General features: G+C 38.3%; 2 protein-coding genes across 4 annotated transcripts; one reads left to right on the forward strand and one right to left on the reverse strand.

The window, feature by feature from the left end:
* Positions 1–640: 640 nt before the first annotated feature.
* LOC121941897 (dynactin subunit 6-like) lies at positions 641–2,876 on the reverse strand. Its single transcript, XM_042484871.1, has 7 exons — positions 2,792–2,876; positions 2,507–2,571; positions 2,265–2,370; positions 2,045–2,130; positions 1,880–1,927; positions 1,634–1,776; positions 641–977 (listed from the first exon to the last, which is right to left on the reverse strand). The coding sequence occupies exons 1-7, from the start codon at positions 2,818–2,820 to the stop codon at positions 885–887; spliced, it is 570 nt and encodes a 189-aa protein (XP_042340805.1). The 5' UTR covers positions 2,821–2,876; the 3' UTR covers positions 641–884.
* An 822-nt stretch (positions 2,877–3,698) lies between these two features.
* hgsnat (heparan-alpha-glucosaminide N-acetyltransferase) lies at positions 3,699–17,056 on the forward strand. 3 transcript variants are annotated; one of them, XM_042484865.1, is made up of 18 exons: positions 3,699–3,902; positions 4,728–4,843; positions 5,457–5,590; positions 6,591–6,706; positions 7,670–7,739; positions 8,084–8,153; positions 8,978–9,081; positions 9,394–9,470; positions 9,565–9,595; positions 10,564–10,724; positions 10,896–11,011; positions 11,131–11,252; positions 12,188–12,314; positions 12,522–12,608; positions 12,756–12,833; positions 12,968–13,038; positions 14,435–14,547; positions 15,950–17,056. In XM_042484865.1, the coding sequence occupies exons 1-18, from the start codon at positions 3,734–3,736 to the stop codon at positions 16,129–16,131; spliced, it is 1,944 nt and encodes a 647-aa protein (XP_042340799.1). In that variant the 5' UTR covers positions 3,699–3,733; the 3' UTR covers positions 16,132–17,056. The 3 variants fall into 3 exon arrangements, with proteins under 3 accessions (XP_042340799.1, XP_042340800.1, XP_042340801.1); XM_042484866.1 differs by having other exon boundaries at positions 3,710–3,902; positions 4,731–4,843; XM_042484867.1 differs by lacking the exon at positions 3,699–3,902 and adding an exon at positions 4,296–4,420.
* Positions 17,057–17,736: the final 680 nt, after the last annotated feature.

Consider the following 17,736-nt stretch of genomic DNA (forward strand, 5'->3'; position numbering starts at 1 on the left):
AGTGTTTAAATAAATGTATAGTTATAATAATTTTCCCTAACATTTTTCTTTTTTCCAAGCTTTTGTTTTTTTGTATTTCTCTAAATCCACTAATATCTTGCAATTTGTGGAACATTTCTTAACAATTCGCCAATTGCCTCTTTCCCCATGTTTTTAAAAGAAACAGAGCCAATTTGCACAAAAGTAAAAGGTTTAAATACATGAAAATGATGTCACTCCAGGTTTCAAAGAGTTAAAAGGGACCTATTATACTTTTCCACATTTTATGTCTTTTATATATATGTATATGTATATCTTACAATGAGGGGGGAGGTTAACATTTCCAAAAGGTGGAAAAAACCTGAAGGGGTCATAGTATGGCAGATTTCTTTCGTCATTTGCTCCTGAAGCCTGCACTGCTAAATGTAGCCACACGCTAAAGTCAGGGAAACATGTAAGCTTGGTTGCCAATATTGTAAATTTCTCTCCGGTTTTAGATCAGATTCCTGATTGGTTGTGTCTAGAAGCATTTACTTGTGTTTTTTCATGGTAAACGGTGCCGCAATTCTTCGTTTCAGCGATTCCCTCCAGAAAAAGGGGTTTGTTACTGATGAAATTCTGGTTAACCACTGTGATCATAAAGTATACAGTGCACACCATCAGCAGTTTTGAGGTTATTTAATTAATCATAGAAAAGGGCACATCAGCACAGCAAGATAAAGATGAAAAGCTTAATCAGCTGTCAGAGTAGAAAATATTTAGCAATTAGTGAGAAAAAGAACTGTAGCTGAAGCTAGGTACATATTATATATACATTCATGCTTTCTTCTAGAAAGATCTATATAAATATGGGTTTGCTAGCCATTTACAATCCAACCTAAGAAGCAGAAGCTTAAAGCTATACTTTAGCTTGCACTGTGGCCAACTTTAACAGTTTTCTTCAGATGGTGGTAGTTTGGCAGAATCTTCATCAGAAAGTCAAGCTGCAGAGTCTGGGGCTGTAAACATGACAAAACAGAAACAGAATAATAAGCTGAGGACATAAGCTGTGTGTTTCATAATGCTTTCAAACTGTGTCACTTTTTTATTTAAGACCACAGTAGATCTGACATACTATGATTTATAGCGTTTGCCTGAACAAGTTAAGTAGACAATGGGGAAAAATACCCAATGGAGAGTAGAAGCCGCAATGCAGTAACAACTTATGGTACAGTTTGTTTAACTTATGGTGCCCAGAGTCCCGCTGTTCTTCCTTGAATGCTGATTTATGCAGTAATGTGCAAAGTCTTAAAGCAACCTGCAGCGTGAGTGTTACTGTACACTCTTTTTTTAAGTAAGCAGAGGGCCATTAAAACAGGGCCTTGCATGTTTGAGCTTCAATTTCCGATTGTGCACGAGAGGAACAATGTGCAGCATTTTGACTGAAAGAGCAATATTTAAATATCACCAACTCAGCAAATATTAAAAAATGTGTTTATTTCGGGGTGCACATTTTGTTGAACCTATTTTTTAAATACATTAATTGGTTGCAAATTTCTTAAAATGACCTGTCAGAGCTCTGTTAAATCAGCACCTCTCCAACAGTCTCACCCAAGACATCCTGTATTTAAATGCTCCACCTTCAAGAACAAAATGTACTGTAAAGCTGTGGTACCTGCGGTCTCTCCGTCTGAACCCGCCTCATACACCCAGAGCCGTAGATGACCGTGTTCTCAGGTATGACCTCGCAGGTGTTGACCTGACAGAAGGCTCCAATGATACAGCCGCTGGTGAGGATCACATTTCTACCAACGTCAGCTAGAAAACAAAACAGAGGGTATTTCATACAGCGAGGGAAATAAATGATCTGAGTGCCTACTGTGCAGCTGCAAGTTGTCCACACAATCAAAGCCAAACAAACCTTTAGATTCAATCACGTTGTTGTCCCCAATTTTCAGGGCTTGTGATACTATTGGTTGTCAGTTAAGGCAAAATTTAATTTTGATGACAATGATTCATAAAATGGTTACAATATGAAATAACTTGATCTACAGGATAAGACTGATCAGGTAAGTCAAAAGGATACCACAGCCAACTTCAAATACATTGTTCATGCCGATGATCATCGTCTTTGGTTCCACCTCAGACTCAGGTGTGATGTTTTCTGGGTAACTGTGAGGTAGATCAAACAAACATGAAATTATTATGATGCAGGTATGGACGATTTCAAAACATAGATACAAGAATTGTGCAAAGAATACACATTTTGCACGACTAACATGTAACTACAAGTTATCTTAAATTACCCGTTAATAATCAATGCTTGCTCCTCGATTAAATTGCCTTCTCCAATCACGATGGGTCCTGCTTCTGCGATAATGCGAGCTTTAGGGTGCACGACCGTCCTGGGACCTTAAGAAACACAGAGAATTTAAAATTTTAATTTCAATCAGGAGCATTAGTTGAGAGTCTAATCCGAATTTAAATGAAAGAAATGCAAGTTTTGTCCAGTCAGCACTTGTAAGAGAAACGAAGCTAAACGTCTTACCTATGGTTACATCTCCTCTTATTTCACTTTCTACACACACTACGGCTCCAGCGGCTATTTTCACACTGCAAAAAAAAAAGAAAAGTAAAACATTAATTGAGGACATGAGACAAAAAAAAACCCGGTGACAATGTTAGCTAACATTATGTTGCTAGCTAGGAATTGCTCTAGTCGTGTAAACTGTCTGAATGGTTGTTTTATTGCTGCTATTTAGTCCCAATTTTACTTATTATAGCAATTTCGCAAAGCGAATAAAGGTCATTAATGGACTATCGTTATTTTTACCTTTTCTGAGCGTTTTGTTTATCTGCCATTGTGATAGCTGAAGTCCGAAGGGAGGCGCCCTCGATTCACTCGATGATCGATTCGGAATCCTTGCCGTCACATGGTATGCGCATGCGTCAGTCGACAAGCCAAAAGATGGCTCTCCTGATATAACGTGATATTTATCAGGTTAAATAAAGAAGTTGGCAAAAGTTAAGCTCATTTGAAAAACTTTCCTCGTCTTTAAAAATTATCAGGAAAAGCCACTTTGAAATACAGATGCAAACTATTCAATTTATGGATTGAAATCATGGATGTATCACGTTACCATAGCAACAGATACAGTGCATCCCCTTTTAGGACCTCAGTACTCCAGTGAGTTGGGGACTGGGCGGTGTAAAACCAGGGAGGCACGTCAGATATTTTTAAGCACTGGGGAATTAATGATTTTTTTTATTTGGTCATATTTTGCATTTGTTTGAAATTCCACCAGAACCATCATGTACATACATATTGTATATATGTATAGTCTCTTGATTTTTAGTTTTTTAAGCGTATTCCTTTTATATTCTATTAATATTGTTTGCTCTTTATTCTCTTTGTTCTTACTGTATGGCGCTGTTACTTCCCAGTTTCTCAGTTTTGAGATCAATAAAGTATATCTATCTATTTATGTAGGTTTTATAAACATGTTTTCTCGAAAAAATAAAAATAAACATGGAAATACAACATTTCCGCAAATTGCTCCAGCTGCTGCTGTGGATTTAACGCATATAAGAAAGATAAAAAGATGAAAATGGGGCTTTATATACAGTCTATGGCTTGGAGCCATAGTTGGACAGTGACGCGCTGAGGGCGACAAGACAAACAGGTAACACTGGCGTCGATAATGTACTTTGGCCCTCGTCGCTCCCACTACAATGTGAAAACAAGGAAGGGTCGGAAGTGGTGTCCGCTGCTGCCATGGCAAAAAGGAAGCTGAAAAAGTCAAAAGACACATCTTCAGTCGCAGGGGTAAAACAGGCAAGCAAAAAAGACATGACACAACGTGAGAAATACATGTTTCCCCTCGCCGCCTGTGCTTTGGTCGTAGCGGTTTGCGTTGTACCGCTGACAGCCGAAATATCTGCCTGTAAGTATCCAGGACTGTTGACATATCCAAACTGGAGAGTGGCAGGTAGTACTTCGTGGCTAGCTAGTTAGCTGTAGCTAATAACTGAATGTTTATTTCAGTTTTACGCCTTTTAATATTTAACTTGATTGCAGTGAAGCAGTGAAGGCTTTCAATAAACGAGTGACGGTTTGTCGCGTTAGATAATGTCGTTAAATTATTTGCCTATTAGGTCATAAAATCAGTTATCTCGCGGCTAACTGTAAATTAGCGCAAAACAGCACTAACTAAAAGAAACAGTTAACAGTCAAAGCACGAGCTCCAGTGGTTTAAACTTCCCTCCTGGGGGTAGTTTACGGATTAATACAGCATGTGACCACGGGGCTCTGCAGTCATAACTTCAGCCCTCTCACATGCCTTCACTTCGAGGCAGCAACCTTAGCTGACTGTAGCTTCAGTGAAATAGGGTAGTTTTCCCCCTCTGGCTACACATCTATCTATACTCGGCTATAACGATAGCAGTGAACCCTATGTTTGAGGTAAGAGCGGTAGTTTCACAACTGTAGCGTATCTGAAAGCATTAAAAAAGCGACGCCTTCACTGTCTGATGTGTCTGACTTGTGCAATATGTGGGTCAACATGGAGTCAGGGAAAGCAGGGATTATTTGACGCACGTATCGTTGCTTCTAAACCGTACAATAGTCAACACAGTTTGTGTCTGATTATGTAAATAATGATCTGTATAGTGAATAGTGGCTTCACGGTTGGGTGTGGTCAGCTGCACTGTATGCTGCGTGTTTACATGGATTTGATCTGCACAAAATGAGCTGCTATTTCTCACTCCAGCAGGCTCCCCTCCTGTAAAGCACATAGACCTGAAGATGGATGAGGCAATTCTGACAGTCAACAATGAGCTGGACACTGGGGTGGTGGTGTCCTGGGTGTCACAGCGATGCCATCAGGTGGGCTCACACACCAGTTGATTCTGTGGCTATGCAGAATCAGTGACATCTTTTGAATAAACCATTTCGTAAAACTCACCTTTTGGCTATTATGTGATTTCACCTTGATTTATGTATTTACTGTCTCTCTTCCTCTATTTATTTTGCCGCTCTTACTCAATTTATCTGTTCTTATCATCTTTTCATGTTTTAATTTATGTACTTGATGATCTATCTCTTATTCAGCTGTCTTTATCTTCTTTTTTTTATCCCCACTGATGTGATGTCTTCTTATATAATTTTTTTCTTGTATTGTTTTAATTCTTAAATTTTCAAGAAAGTAATTAATTTAGCACTATAACTGCCTTTCGAGATCTTCCTGTTTTATCACTTTTATTACTTTTATTTGGTTACTTTTATTTCTTATTATTATTGTTTACGTTTTACGTTTGCATTTTGTTCTTGCCTTGTAGTTTGACTTTTCTTGGCATTTCTCTGTTTGGCACGCTTGTTGATGTTTACTCTATTTTTCCCTGAGTTCCTGCTTTTCTTCTTCTTATTATTATTATTATTATTATTATTACATGTTTCAGATGGTGATGGTGACTGGATCTCTTGTTTTTTTGTGTGCTAGTGTTTGTATCAGAGGTTAGGTGATGTACCTGCAGGATCCAGTCCTGGTCAACCCAGTTCAGCAAACTTTGTTGTGAGCACACAGCATGAAATCACTCTACAGCTCAACAGCACTGACATCCTGGAGCTCTGCACGTAAGTTTAGGGACATAGACAGGTTTTTACAAATGGAAAAATTGGGAATTTTTAAGAAAGTGCTGTATATTGTTTGGGAAGTCTTATTCTATCAACCAGTGACAACTGTCTCTTATAGCTTCAATAAACAGACCCAAACATTTTTTACAAATACATTTCTTACTTTTATATTCACCTAAATAAACATTTTTTGTGGGATTGAAAATCCTCTAGGGTTTAAAGGTATAATTTTATATTGCAGTACACTTTCGTGGACATGATAATACACCGAAAGAATAAATGAATAGAAGAGTTGAGGTTCTTCACAGATCCTTTACAGCTCCACTCCACTGTTTAGATGCTCTAGCACACCCTGAAAATAATACTCATAACCTAACCATCAACGATGTTACAATAGTACATTTTTACAAAAGCATTTAGACAAAATTTAATAGATAGCAAAATTTCTGGCACATTTTATTAACTTGCACATGCTATTTATACATGACCCAGTAAGCTGCAAGTTTTTTCCAGTTCACAGTGAGTAAATCCCCACTTTTAAAGGTGCTGCTGTCACAGTTTAATCTTCTGTTTAATCTTCTGTACACTGCTAACATCTAACTATGACTGGAAACATCAACTCCACAACCAAAATATCAACATTTCCAGCCCGAGATGAGCTCGGTGCTTCAAAATAAAAGCACCAGAGCTTCTGTTTTGTTTTATTTAATTATAACAAGATTTATTTAACTTCAGTGTATGACAGCATTCACTTTAGCTTTATATAAAATGTAGTTCAATTAATAATTTTATATTTTAATACACTACAGTAGTGTAGAGGAGATTTCAAAATATTGGAATGTATGTCATGTATCACGATGTAGCCAAATTATATTCCTTTTTTGTTTCATATCCCACAGCCCTATATACACATATAGATTGAAAGATCAATTGAATGACCATGTGGTTTGACTGTCTGAGTGGTTTGCTGTCTTGTATAGCATGTCATTTTTAATTTCAGGGTTCCATTCCACTTTGGGGAGCACGGGAACTACTCTCTGTGGGTGAAAAATCTGAACTCCTCAGTGGTCAACTGCTCCATAGTGACAGACGCAGGCCCTGTAAACAGCTACATACGTGAGTCTCAGACCCATAATTCATAAGCATGTATGACATGGACACGTATCAAGTGCTATCTGCCCTACAAAGACTAACCACAGTAACTGCGCTAAAACTGAAACTGAGAAAAATAGTGTCAAAGTTTTTGTCCAGCCATATGAATTATAGGTAAAGACAGTAGCATTGTAACTATTAAATAGGTTTTCATGCAGTAATTTTTATGCCTGAAACCCACAATGAATTATTTGATCTATGATGCCAAAAAGTACTACTACTGTACCTTTATGTATTACCTTCAACTACTATATATGTGATGCAAAGGCAAAGTGCAGTAACTACAGTTTTAAGTGTCTCATCTTTGTCAGTATGAGGAAAAATGTTTGCTTTTCTTACCAGATTCCATTTGTATTTGTTTCATTTACAGGGGGCTGTTTTAAAAGTAGTAGCTTAAGTATTTCTCAGGTATTATTTTGTTGTAATATATTTACTTCATCGGGTTTGACCTAAATTAGGATTTCTTGACATCATCATCATCTTTGTAACTGATTATTTTGTCGTTTGCATCATCCTCAGTCTCAGTTTCACCGTACACCATAATTCACTCTCTGCTCGATAGAATCCAAAATCTCTGTGAAACCAAGGCAGAGCACAGTAACTATACTTTTGCTGTGGTACGCCCAGGATATTGGTTTGTCAATTTTACACACTCGTTTTAATAGAACAGAACAAGATTGAACCAGAAAATTAAAATTTCCCTGGTCCTAAAAGTGAACCTTTCTGTTCCGTCTTGTGGCAAAATTATTTTGTCACAAGACGGAATAAGATATCCAAAGGTCTAATTTCAGTCATAAGTTAATTTTAACCAAAACTGTAGTTTGGCAGTTAGCCTTTGTCAGGCACTTTTGATGCTATATCAATGCTAACCATGCTGCACAAACAACATGTAACACTGAAATATTGTTCCACTATTTCTCCACACAGCGATCTTGGTTGCTTTTCTCATCTTTTCTGGAATGGCGTTGGCGTCCGCCATTGGAGCAACTATATTAGGGTAAGGCAAATATGTTCTCTATTTGTTCACTTAATACCTAAGCAGAGCTGTGATGAGTTACATATTGATTAGAAAATCTACGTAGTCATCATGTGTATATAAACAAACAAACTCTAAGCTGTTGTACATATAATATATATATAATGTATTAAATTACCATTTCATTAGATCTAGATTGTTTTGTTGAGATATTTGTTGCAGTGCTTTGGCATGAACATCACTCTGTAAGATTACTGCCAGGTACAGAGAGCCCCTGCTGCTGTATTCTTGTGTCTTGAGTGTGAACTGCGAGCTTGTGTGTTTTACAGAATTACTCCTAAACTGGTTGATTGCTTCTTGTACAGGCTCGATGTAGTGAAGGGTATCCTCTTCAGAATCAGCGGCACCATGGAGACAGAGAGGCTCATCAACACTGTGAGTGTTTGCGTAGAGAATATTCTTCCAACTACAGCCTATATAGCAGGTTCTTATTTAGCCAAGATGATACTATTACTAAAATGAGAAACCAAATATCTTTGTGGTTTATATTTGCATGAAAAAGCTCTTCTGAAATCTCTGAAGAAATGCAACACAAAGAAAATGTTTGTTCTTTTGTTTTTTTTTTTATAACTCAACTAAATTTGTTAGGCAGGATGTGTCACCCCAAAATCAAAACTACATTTTTTCCCCTCTTACTTGTAGTGCTCTCTATCAGTCTAGATAGTTTTGGTGCGAGTTGCTGAGTGTTGGAGATATCAGCTGTAGAGATGTCTGCCTTCTCTCCAATATTATGGAACTGGCACTCAGCTTGCGGTGCCCAAAGTGCCCCCCCCCCCCAAAAAAAAAAAAACAAAATAAAAAAAATTTGAATAACTCAGTAGTAACATATTTTCAGAGATCATGACGTAGTTATTCAAGATAATCAACAGATCTTGTTGTGAGCTCCAATATTCTGCAACTCATACCAAAACAATCTAGACTGATACATAGTGCTACAGATCAGAAGGAAAAATATGAATTTGAATAAACGGTGAATATGAATTGTCCCTTTAACACTAAAGGTTATAGTGCAGAGTTTTAAGAGATTTTAAATGGACTTTTAAACAAAAATAAAATCTGTCACTGGCTGTATGTGTCTAGCTTTACAAAAAGTCATGTTTGTCAAATCTTGAAGGGAATTGTGTTAACCACGATGTGTAACTCATGAAGCGTGTATGCTTCCAATCGAACTGTGCTGATATCTAACTTTCATCTTTCAGGAACTGGGCTCCCCTGGCAGGACGGTGTCACTAGCTGCTGACAACATCCTCCCTCCTCCTCCCAGCCCCAGCAAGAGGCTGCGATCTCTGGACACATTCAGAGGGTACGGACGTCACGTCACCCCTGCAGCTCAGCTTCCTTAAAGAAAGATATTTACTGAATTGCCTGATCTGTCGTTACATGCTATCATATGATTCTCACTGCAGTGTGGCATTTTGGCAGCTGACACTGGAGTTATGACTCATTAATGAGCCCTGGCTGATATTAACATGGATCTGGTGCCCTTGAAGTTGTTTCGAGGGATTTTTCTTCATTAAGTGAACCATTTAGCTGTTTGATGCATCCTTTGAAGCATATTTGTCCATGTAACTTTGTCTTGTTTGGTACGATCTTAGTTTTTTTTCTCTATTTCCAGGATCTCCTTAGTCATTATGGTGTTTGTGAACTACGGAGGGGGACGATACTGGTTCTTCAGACATGAAAGCTGGAACGGTGAGCCTCAGCTGCTTCTCCACACACCTTTGTAACCTGCCTTGTTGTTGTAGTTGATTTTAAAGCCTGTGTTTTCCGTTTTGTCTCTTTACAGGCCTCACTGTCGCAGATCTAGTCTTTCCTTGGTAAGCTTCATTGGAATTTAAAACTTACGTCATTATCACCTTACTCCTCTTTGTGACCCATTTTCTCACAGTGATGAGCCTATTCCACCAGCACTTTTGGCTCTGCCCAGTCAAACATGCTGCGCCGATTTGCAGTTTAAACTCTTTTAAACCTGGGCAAACTGGTTTTGATTCCTTTCAAAAACATGGGACGAAGGCAATGAGCAACTTAAGATGAAATTACCCAGAAATTATTGAGAAATTAGTAAAAAAAAAAAATACAAGAAAATTACCTGAAAATGAACAACCCCCCACCCCCCACCCCAAACAAACATAAAACCCCTGAAATAAACCAAAACAACAAAAAACTGTAATGTAAAAATGTAAAATTCTAAAATCTGTAAAATATTTTTAAATATGTAATTCTGATAATAATAGATATATAGAATTTTCTAAATTTACTTATTTCTTGCCATTTATGAGACATTTCTTGCCCAAGTTGCTCAAGGTTCGTATTTACTTTTTTATATTTTACATATATTTACTTTACTTGGTACTTGCTTCGTTTAATACTTGTGAGATGCATCTGAATGCAGCACAAGAAAAGAGATGTCCATCCAGGTTTCAAAGGGTTAACGTGCTGAGCAGAGCCAGAGATGGACCATCTCTGGTGTAAGGCCAAAAGGGCACCTGACCATGACCAAACAGGTAGCGGTGATGTCTCGCTAACCTTAGCCAACCCCCGATGGGCACCCTTCTCCCTCTGAAACTAGCATGTGTGTTTCATGTCCGCTTTCAGCCGTACTGGAGTTGCTGTGATTTCTTTGGAATTTCTAAATACCCTGGTATACCATGATACCGTGATTCCCCTGTGTTAATGCAAATGCAGATCCCTGCCGTGCTTGGCTGACATGCCAAATCAAACCAAACTAAGCCAAACCAGCACATGAGTGTGTAAAAAGGCTATTAGTGTTTCTCTCCTTCCCCAGGTTTGTGTTTATAATGGGCACATCCATCGCGCTGTCAATCAACTCCCTGCTCCGCGCGGGCTCCACCCGCCGCTCACTGCTGAGGAAAGTCTTGTGGAGGAGCCTGCAGCTCTTCATCATCGGCGTCTTCATCATCAACCCAAACTACTGCCAGGGGCCGTGTAAATATAACTTCCTTGATGTTCACTGTAATATTGGAAACCATTTAGATGATTAATACTTTGTGTTCTTTGATACTGTTCCCAAACAATGACTCATTTCTTCCTTTCTTTGTTTGCTTGTGTGTTTCGGCCTGCATGTGTGGTCACACTCAATCCTCGTCTGCTCCACAGTGACTTGGGACAATTTGAGGATCCCTGGTGTGCTGCAGCGCCTGGCCTGGTCATACTTAGCTGTATCCTGTCTGGATCTGTTGGTGGCGAGAGGGAATCTTGACATCCTTCCAACGGTCAGTGACATTTTCAATTTACCCTCATTCTTCAACTTTCTTTTTAGTGGTCAGCATTTATGGTTATGTATTTTTAGGAAGAATATAAATATAGATTGGGTTGTGTCCGTGTTCTCTAGGATGCTTGGTGGTCCCCTTGCCTCGACATCTTGCTGTACTGGCCAGCCTGGCTGTTTGTGCTTCTCTTAGAACTTGTCTGGCTATGCCTCACTTTCCTTCTTCCTGTTCCAGATTGCCCAACGTGAGTAAAACAAAGCAGCTTGTTTGTACTTTTATATCCATGTAAAAAGAGAAATGCCCAGAAAAAGGTCAAGATTTTCCACTTCTGAAAAGTATTTGCGTCTTTGGTGTTTTGCAGTGTTTGTGTAAAATGCAAAGGGTGAACTCCCTTTGCATTTTACACATCCGATTATCAGGTCATGCTGATTCAAAATTCTCTGATATTTTCTGTCGTTGAAATATATTCAGAGCATTTCACAGCCAGCTACAAAGCAAACAGTGTATCATAAAGGAATCGATAAAATAATGAACAAAAAAAGAAAAGGAGCAGAATCAAGATTTAAATCAGATTTTTTTTTTAAATGTAACATTAATTTGTACAGGTAATCCCACTGAGACACAGGGTCTCATCTCAAGAGAGACCTGTTTAAATGATAATAAACCCTTAAAGGGACAGTTCATACCTAAATTAAAAACAGATCATTTTCCCTCTTACTTGAAGTGCTTTTATCAATCTATGTTGATTTGAAGTGAGTTACCGAGTGTTGTACACATCAGCTTTAGTGATGTCTGTCTTTTTGTCTTTTTGTTTCCAATATAATGGAACTAGTTTGCACTCGGCTTGTGGTGCTCAAAGCACCTAAAAATACATTTGAAAAACTTTCCAGAAATAATGACCCTGTGATTCAAGATAATTCACAGAGCTTGTAGGAAGATCTTTGTAGGTGTTTTCTTTTTTAACCAAACTACACCTGCCAACCATATCACTGTGCAGAAGAAAGACTGCATCTACTCATGAATGAGCTGCTCAGGGTCATGACAGCGCAAGATGTAAACATTAAGGGGTGACCTGCCCCTTCAAAATGTTATCCTTACTTCTGTGTTTATTTTGAAATCCTAACCTTTCTCTCAATACCCTCTTTGAAAACACTAATTTACCCTGACTCTTCTGCACAGAGGCTACCTGGGTCCCGGTGGAATCGGGGACTTTGGCCTGTATGCTAACTGCACCGGTGGTGCTGCCGGTTACATTGACCGATGGCTGCTCGGAGAGAGCCACATCTACCAGAATCCTTCATCACGGGTTAGTGATCAGCAAAACAACCCAAATATACCAAGAGAAGACATATTTAGTCTTTTTATAACTTGGGATGTTGAGCTTGGGCTTACATATCAGGTCACTTTCTGAAAGGCCCGTACACAAACTCTATCACGAAACATTCTGACATTACCTGTGATGCAAGGCGAAACTGATTTACAAAAATCCACTTCTGTTTCCATTTGAACAAAGGTCATTTATGCAACTCGTATGCCGTACGATCCAGAAGGTGTTCTAGGCAGCATCAACTCCATCCTCATGGCTTTTCTGGGATTGCAGGTTTGTGTTGTGTATTTGTTTGGTTCTCTCTTACTTTTTTGCTTCTTGCTTGTATTCATATTTATGGTGTCAGTAATAAATAGCTAACAGGAACAACAGAATGGAATCAAATTTTAATGTTTTTATTGTATTTTTAATCGTCCTCAGGCAGGAAAAATAATCTTACACTACAGAGATCTCCCCACAAGTATAATGTCAAGGTGTCTAATATGGGGTCTCTTATTGGTGAGTACGTTGACTTATTGTGTCACATCTTATGCTTTAATATATGTGCACATGTGTCAATTCATTGCAAGTTTCAAGAACACTGATACTTTTCTTTCCTGAGTGAATAAAAAAAAGTCTCTTGTAACACACAGGGAGTCATCTCAGCAGTTCTGACCAAGTGCTCCACAGACCAGGGCTTCATTCCTGTGAACAAGAACCTGTGGTAAAGTTTGCTTTTACGCACTCTCACATGGAAGAAGTGGTTTTGCTCAGTAATTCCTTTTTTTTATCTGTTGACTGAATGTTTGAGGAAGTCAGTGCAGGGAATCAGCAGTCTAAAAGGTTACGAGAGAAGTCTCCAGCTTTTATTATTGTAGTGTAAATCTGATATCTTTGTTTCGATGGTCGTTTTCACACATTCACACTAATACATTTTCTTTTTAACATGCATTACTTTTTTTTACATCTATGCCCAGCGTTCACACTAATCTAGCATTTTGGAACCCTGAAAATGTAGACCCTTGCAAGTGCTTCTGACCCTGTTTCAGTTCCCGGGCTTGGTCTGGATGGGGGATAACAGAGATGTTTGAAAACGGTGTTGCAGAGACTCACACTTGCTTCCTGACTGAATTTCAACAGTCACAACATGTCAAGCCAAAACATTACAGCTAGGTCTGCATAACTAGGTCTGCTTCCAGACGATACCACTCTCATATGTCGCCATATTTTCTTTGCAGTAGCTTTTTATCTTATGACCACTTCATACTCATGTGCTACTTTTATGAACAGATCCACTTCCTTGTCGGTCCAAGCAAAGAAATCTCTGCCCTTACTTTTTGCCGTCTCCATAGTATTTTTTTTCTTAACTAAGCAACTAACTACAGAGTAGACAAACATTTCTGTTAACATAAGCATGTGCATGCCTAATACAAGTAAAAAGTCATATGATATGTGTTTCCAGACATGTTGGTATGAATGGAGTTTAATTCTGACATGGTGCTAAAACACTGGTGTGTAAGAAGTTTCAAAATAAAGGTGTATTAGTGTAAATGTGGTGTATTACTTTAGTGCTGCAGGACTTTATTGTGTCTCTGATATTTTTACTTGTTCTGGTGAGTAACATATTTTCCTTGTGCCTGCTTTAGTTTATGGTTTGGTGGGCCAATGACAATTTAGCAGACAAATTTTGTAGTCCCTTTTTTCCTGTTTTAAAAACATGCTATATGGACTCCCTCTCCAACGTCATACTTAAATACAACTCACAAAATTTCAGTTCTTAGCAGGTTTCAACATTTATGTTTCCTTCCTAGTCAGCTACCTCCCTCATCCTAAAAAAAACATTTTTTACCAGAAAATGAAGAGTGCAACTAGGCCAAAGTGATCACCCATGCATGCCAGTGAGTCATCTGCACAGTCAGAAGTTGTTAACCTGCAGCACAAACCGCTGCATATAAAAGGGATTTTATAGTGCTGTTGTCTTATGTTGAAGTTATGCAAGAAGAGAAAACAGAAAATCTTCAAACAAATGAAAGATCCCCAACCCCACAGGGATATCCTTGATAAATATTTGCAGTAGGATGTCTAACATTGCTGCATGTGTTTGATCATGTCACTTCTAGGTCTCTGTCCTATGTGACAACACTGGCCTGTTTTGCATACGTGCTGCTAGTGCTGGTTTACTACACAGTGGATGTGAAGAAGTGGTGGTCTGGAGCACCTTTCTACTACCCTGGTGAGCACTGAACTGTATTGTACGATGTACACACAGAATCAACACGAGAATTTAACAATAAGCATTTTAAACATAGATACAGTAGATTTTTTATGGGGATGCCAACAAATGTCACATTCTTTTACACTAAGGGAGAAAAACAAAGCATTCGCAACCATGCGGAAGAATTGCTGTGTGGCTTTCTGTGCGCCAAATAAACGTAAAAATCCAGATTTTAAACTTTGACCCCTGTTTTCCCAAGTGTTTTTAAATAGAGGTTTTTAAAGCACGTCCCTCTACCGCCTGGTGCAGTGCACCTTGGCAGGTGATGCAGCACACCTGGGCAGATCTGCAGAGGCTAAAGGGACAACAGCTTAGGACACACTTTCTGATATTTATTCAGTGCCACTGACAGGCTCAGAATGTTATTCTAAGTGTTTAACAAGATTATTGAAAGGGTCCCTTCAGGGATAGACCTTTTTGTTAAAGGGTAAATACATTTTTGTTTAATGAGAAAACCTCAATATTGTGACCAATCCCACTAGACTTCATTTTAAAAAAACAGTCAATTTATCATCCTAAAATTTGAGTAATTCAAATAAGACAGGAGCAAAATATAACTCAGGGAAATCGTCTTGGTTCACCTTCCCTCTGTTTTAACAATCAAAAATTCTATTTATGAAAAAATATATATATAAAAATGCTATAATATGGTTGAAATAAACCCTTAATTCACCAAGTTATATGTGGAGATAAGCTGCCTCCATGCACAGTTGAATTACTGTTTATTTAAATGGAATTTGAAGATTGCTATTTCGGGGCTGTTGCTGGTAAAATAAAAAAGCATATAATGCTTTATCCAAACTTGGGTAAGAAACTTGTGAGCCTCCAAGGACCTCAAGAGGTTGCAAATCCCTACACGATAACGTTACAGCACATTGTCAAAACATATGCTAATTGGTGTTAAGTAATGTTAGTGCTGCTATACTGTCTCAGAACATGCATGGAACTCACTATAACATGCTAGTATATGACAATGTAGTGCAATTGGCTTTAGGTTCTGATAATATAAGTATAATTAATCATATCCTTCATAAATGTACTAGTGTCTCATATGTACCTACACCACGCTCCCTAACTGTAACTACCCCTAACCCCCCCGACTGTATCTATTGAGCTTGATGATATGACACTTGACTTACTGTTCTTAACTTTAATTCAACCTTCCATTACTCGCACTATTCAGGTGTCTTCATTTATTTTGATATGAATATTGAGGTTAAGTATTAGTTGAGATGTAGCTAATATTAGTACTGATTATTAATTCTACACAATCACTAATGTGTCTCACTTCTGACTATAAGGGCACAGAGAAACTCATTTTAAATTCACTTTTCACTCTTCCTTGTGTGCGTGCCATTAGGTATGAACTCCATCCTGGTGTACGTGGGCCATGAAGTGTTCGAGAACTACTTCCCCTTCCGTTGGCGCATGGCCAACAGCCAATCCCACGCAGAGCACCTCACCCAGAACCTCGTGGCTACTTCCTGCTGGGTGCTCATCTCTTACTTGCTCTACAGAAAGAAGATTTTCTGGAAAATTTAGAAGCGGAGCTCCTAAATGACAGGACATTGGGACAGCAATACCAGAGGAAATTGTTTACATTAGAATTGCTGTTAAAACTGAAGAACATTTGGAAAAAATCATCTACGTTGGTTTTCTGTCTCTGAAGATATGTGGGGTTCTTCTATCAAACAGCACATTTTTTTCTCTTTTAATTTCTTTTTTAATTTTCAGTCACTACTTTAAAGGACCATACAAAGACTCTGTTTTTTCCAAAGATCCTCTGATATGAAGCAGCTGACCCCTGCCAAATATCTGAACTGACTCAGGAACAAGTTGTCCAAGAACAGCAAGAGAATTTGAGGACTGCAGACTGACGTTGTTAATCTGCTATTTGACTGTGTTGTAGATGCTGGTTTTCATTCCTCATATTGTACCACAGACTACACAAGCAGGGCGTTGAGTTAGCGGTTTAACCAGCCCCTGTTGACTTCCCCTTGGGAGAATCCCTGCTGCCATCTCAAGTACTGTTGCGTTACTCTGAAAACTGAAGTGGGTGGAGTGAGACTGACAGGAGCAGAGGGAGATGTTAAATTATGTACCCTCACGAGCAAGGGCTACCTAGAATGTTTTGTGATCTCTCGTAATATCCACTGCACAGTGGAGGATGGAAATGAAATCCAAACAAGGGGAAAATAGGTTTAAAAAGGTTATAGGTTTTAAAATATGAAAGTTAAGCATATGGAGTTAATAGTTACTCAGTGGTCAGTGTTTTCCATTTGCAGTCCTCTTCTCCCTCACTCAACAAGTGTCCAGTGGTGTGACGTTTGTTGCTGCATGTTACCAGTTGCTGAGGGGAAGTAAAGAAGGGCATGTCAGATCACTATGGAAACCCACTGGAGGTTGCTTGCTTTGCATTTTGGCTCATGCAGATGCATGCATGGGTATGAGTTCATCTCTTTGATCAGGTATTCAAAAAACAGAACTGACTTTTTTATGTTACATGTGCCCACTTTTATGTTGGCATTTGCAGAAATAATCGCCCTCTGGCCAAAAGATTTTCGAGTTGCCATTTTTCACATTTTGTCAAATGTTTCATGTCCACATAGAAAGCAATCACACTCTTTGTTGCCCATGTGCAGTAGTTTCACTATGAGATTTAGAAATGTATATTTAATGTTGTCATTTCTCATCATAAAGTTATTGCCATTACCCCATAATAATGTATAAATATGTCCTCTTATCAGTTGGCAGTTGATATAATTTTTGCTTTTATTAACACATTTTACAAAATCATGTTCAAAATGTGGAATATCTGAATGCTGTGAGAGATAACAGAGAGAGATTGCAATAACTGTTCATCTAGTACTGTCTAAGGTGATGTAATCCATTCTTCCCCATCAAGTTTTATACATTTATTTTTTATATTCACCATTTGCAAATAAGTTTATGTAATAAAACATATTCCAAAATATTATTTCTGCTTGAGTTTAAGGTGAGTTTGATTGTGATGTTCTTTCTGATGAGCCTTTAAGACCTTTAAAGGTTCCATATTGTGAAAAGTCAGATTTCCATATACTATTGATATAAAGGAGGAATAGGTGCCATATAAATACTGTGAAAATATCAAAATACTCAATTCACAGA

This window comes from Plectropomus leopardus, chromosome 4 (genome assembly GCF_008729295.1).
Source record: "Plectropomus leopardus isolate mb chromosome 4, YSFRI_Pleo_2.0, whole genome shotgun sequence".
NCBI classification, from domain to species: Eukaryota; Metazoa; Chordata; class Actinopteri; order Perciformes; family Serranidae; genus Plectropomus; species Plectropomus leopardus.

Bases quoted from the DNA above. Each gene is read 5' to 3' on its own strand.
- LOC121941897 (XM_042484871.1), bottom strand. From the start codon at position 2,820: ATGGCAGATAAACAAAACGCTCAGAAAAG. The intron at 1,928-2,044 runs GTATCCTTTTGA...GACAACCAATAG, and splicing joins TGTATTTGAAGTTGGCTGTG to TATCACAAGCCCTGAAAATT. The intron at 978-1,633 runs GTACCACAGCTT...TCATGTTTACAG, and splicing joins TTCAGACGGAGAGACCGCAG to CCCCAGACTCTGCAGCTTGA.
- hgsnat (XM_042484865.1), top strand. From the start codon at position 3,734: ATGGCAAAAAGGAAGCTGAAAAAGTCAAAAGACACATCTTCAGTCGCA. The intron at 5,591-6,590 runs GTAAGTTTAGGG...TTTTAATTTCAG, and splicing joins GACATCCTGGAGCTCTGCAC to GGTTCCATTCCACTTTGGGG. The intron at 11,253-12,187 runs GTGAGTAAAACA...TCTTCTGCACAG, and splicing joins CCTGTTCCAGATTGCCCAAC to AGGCTACCTGGGTCCCGGTG.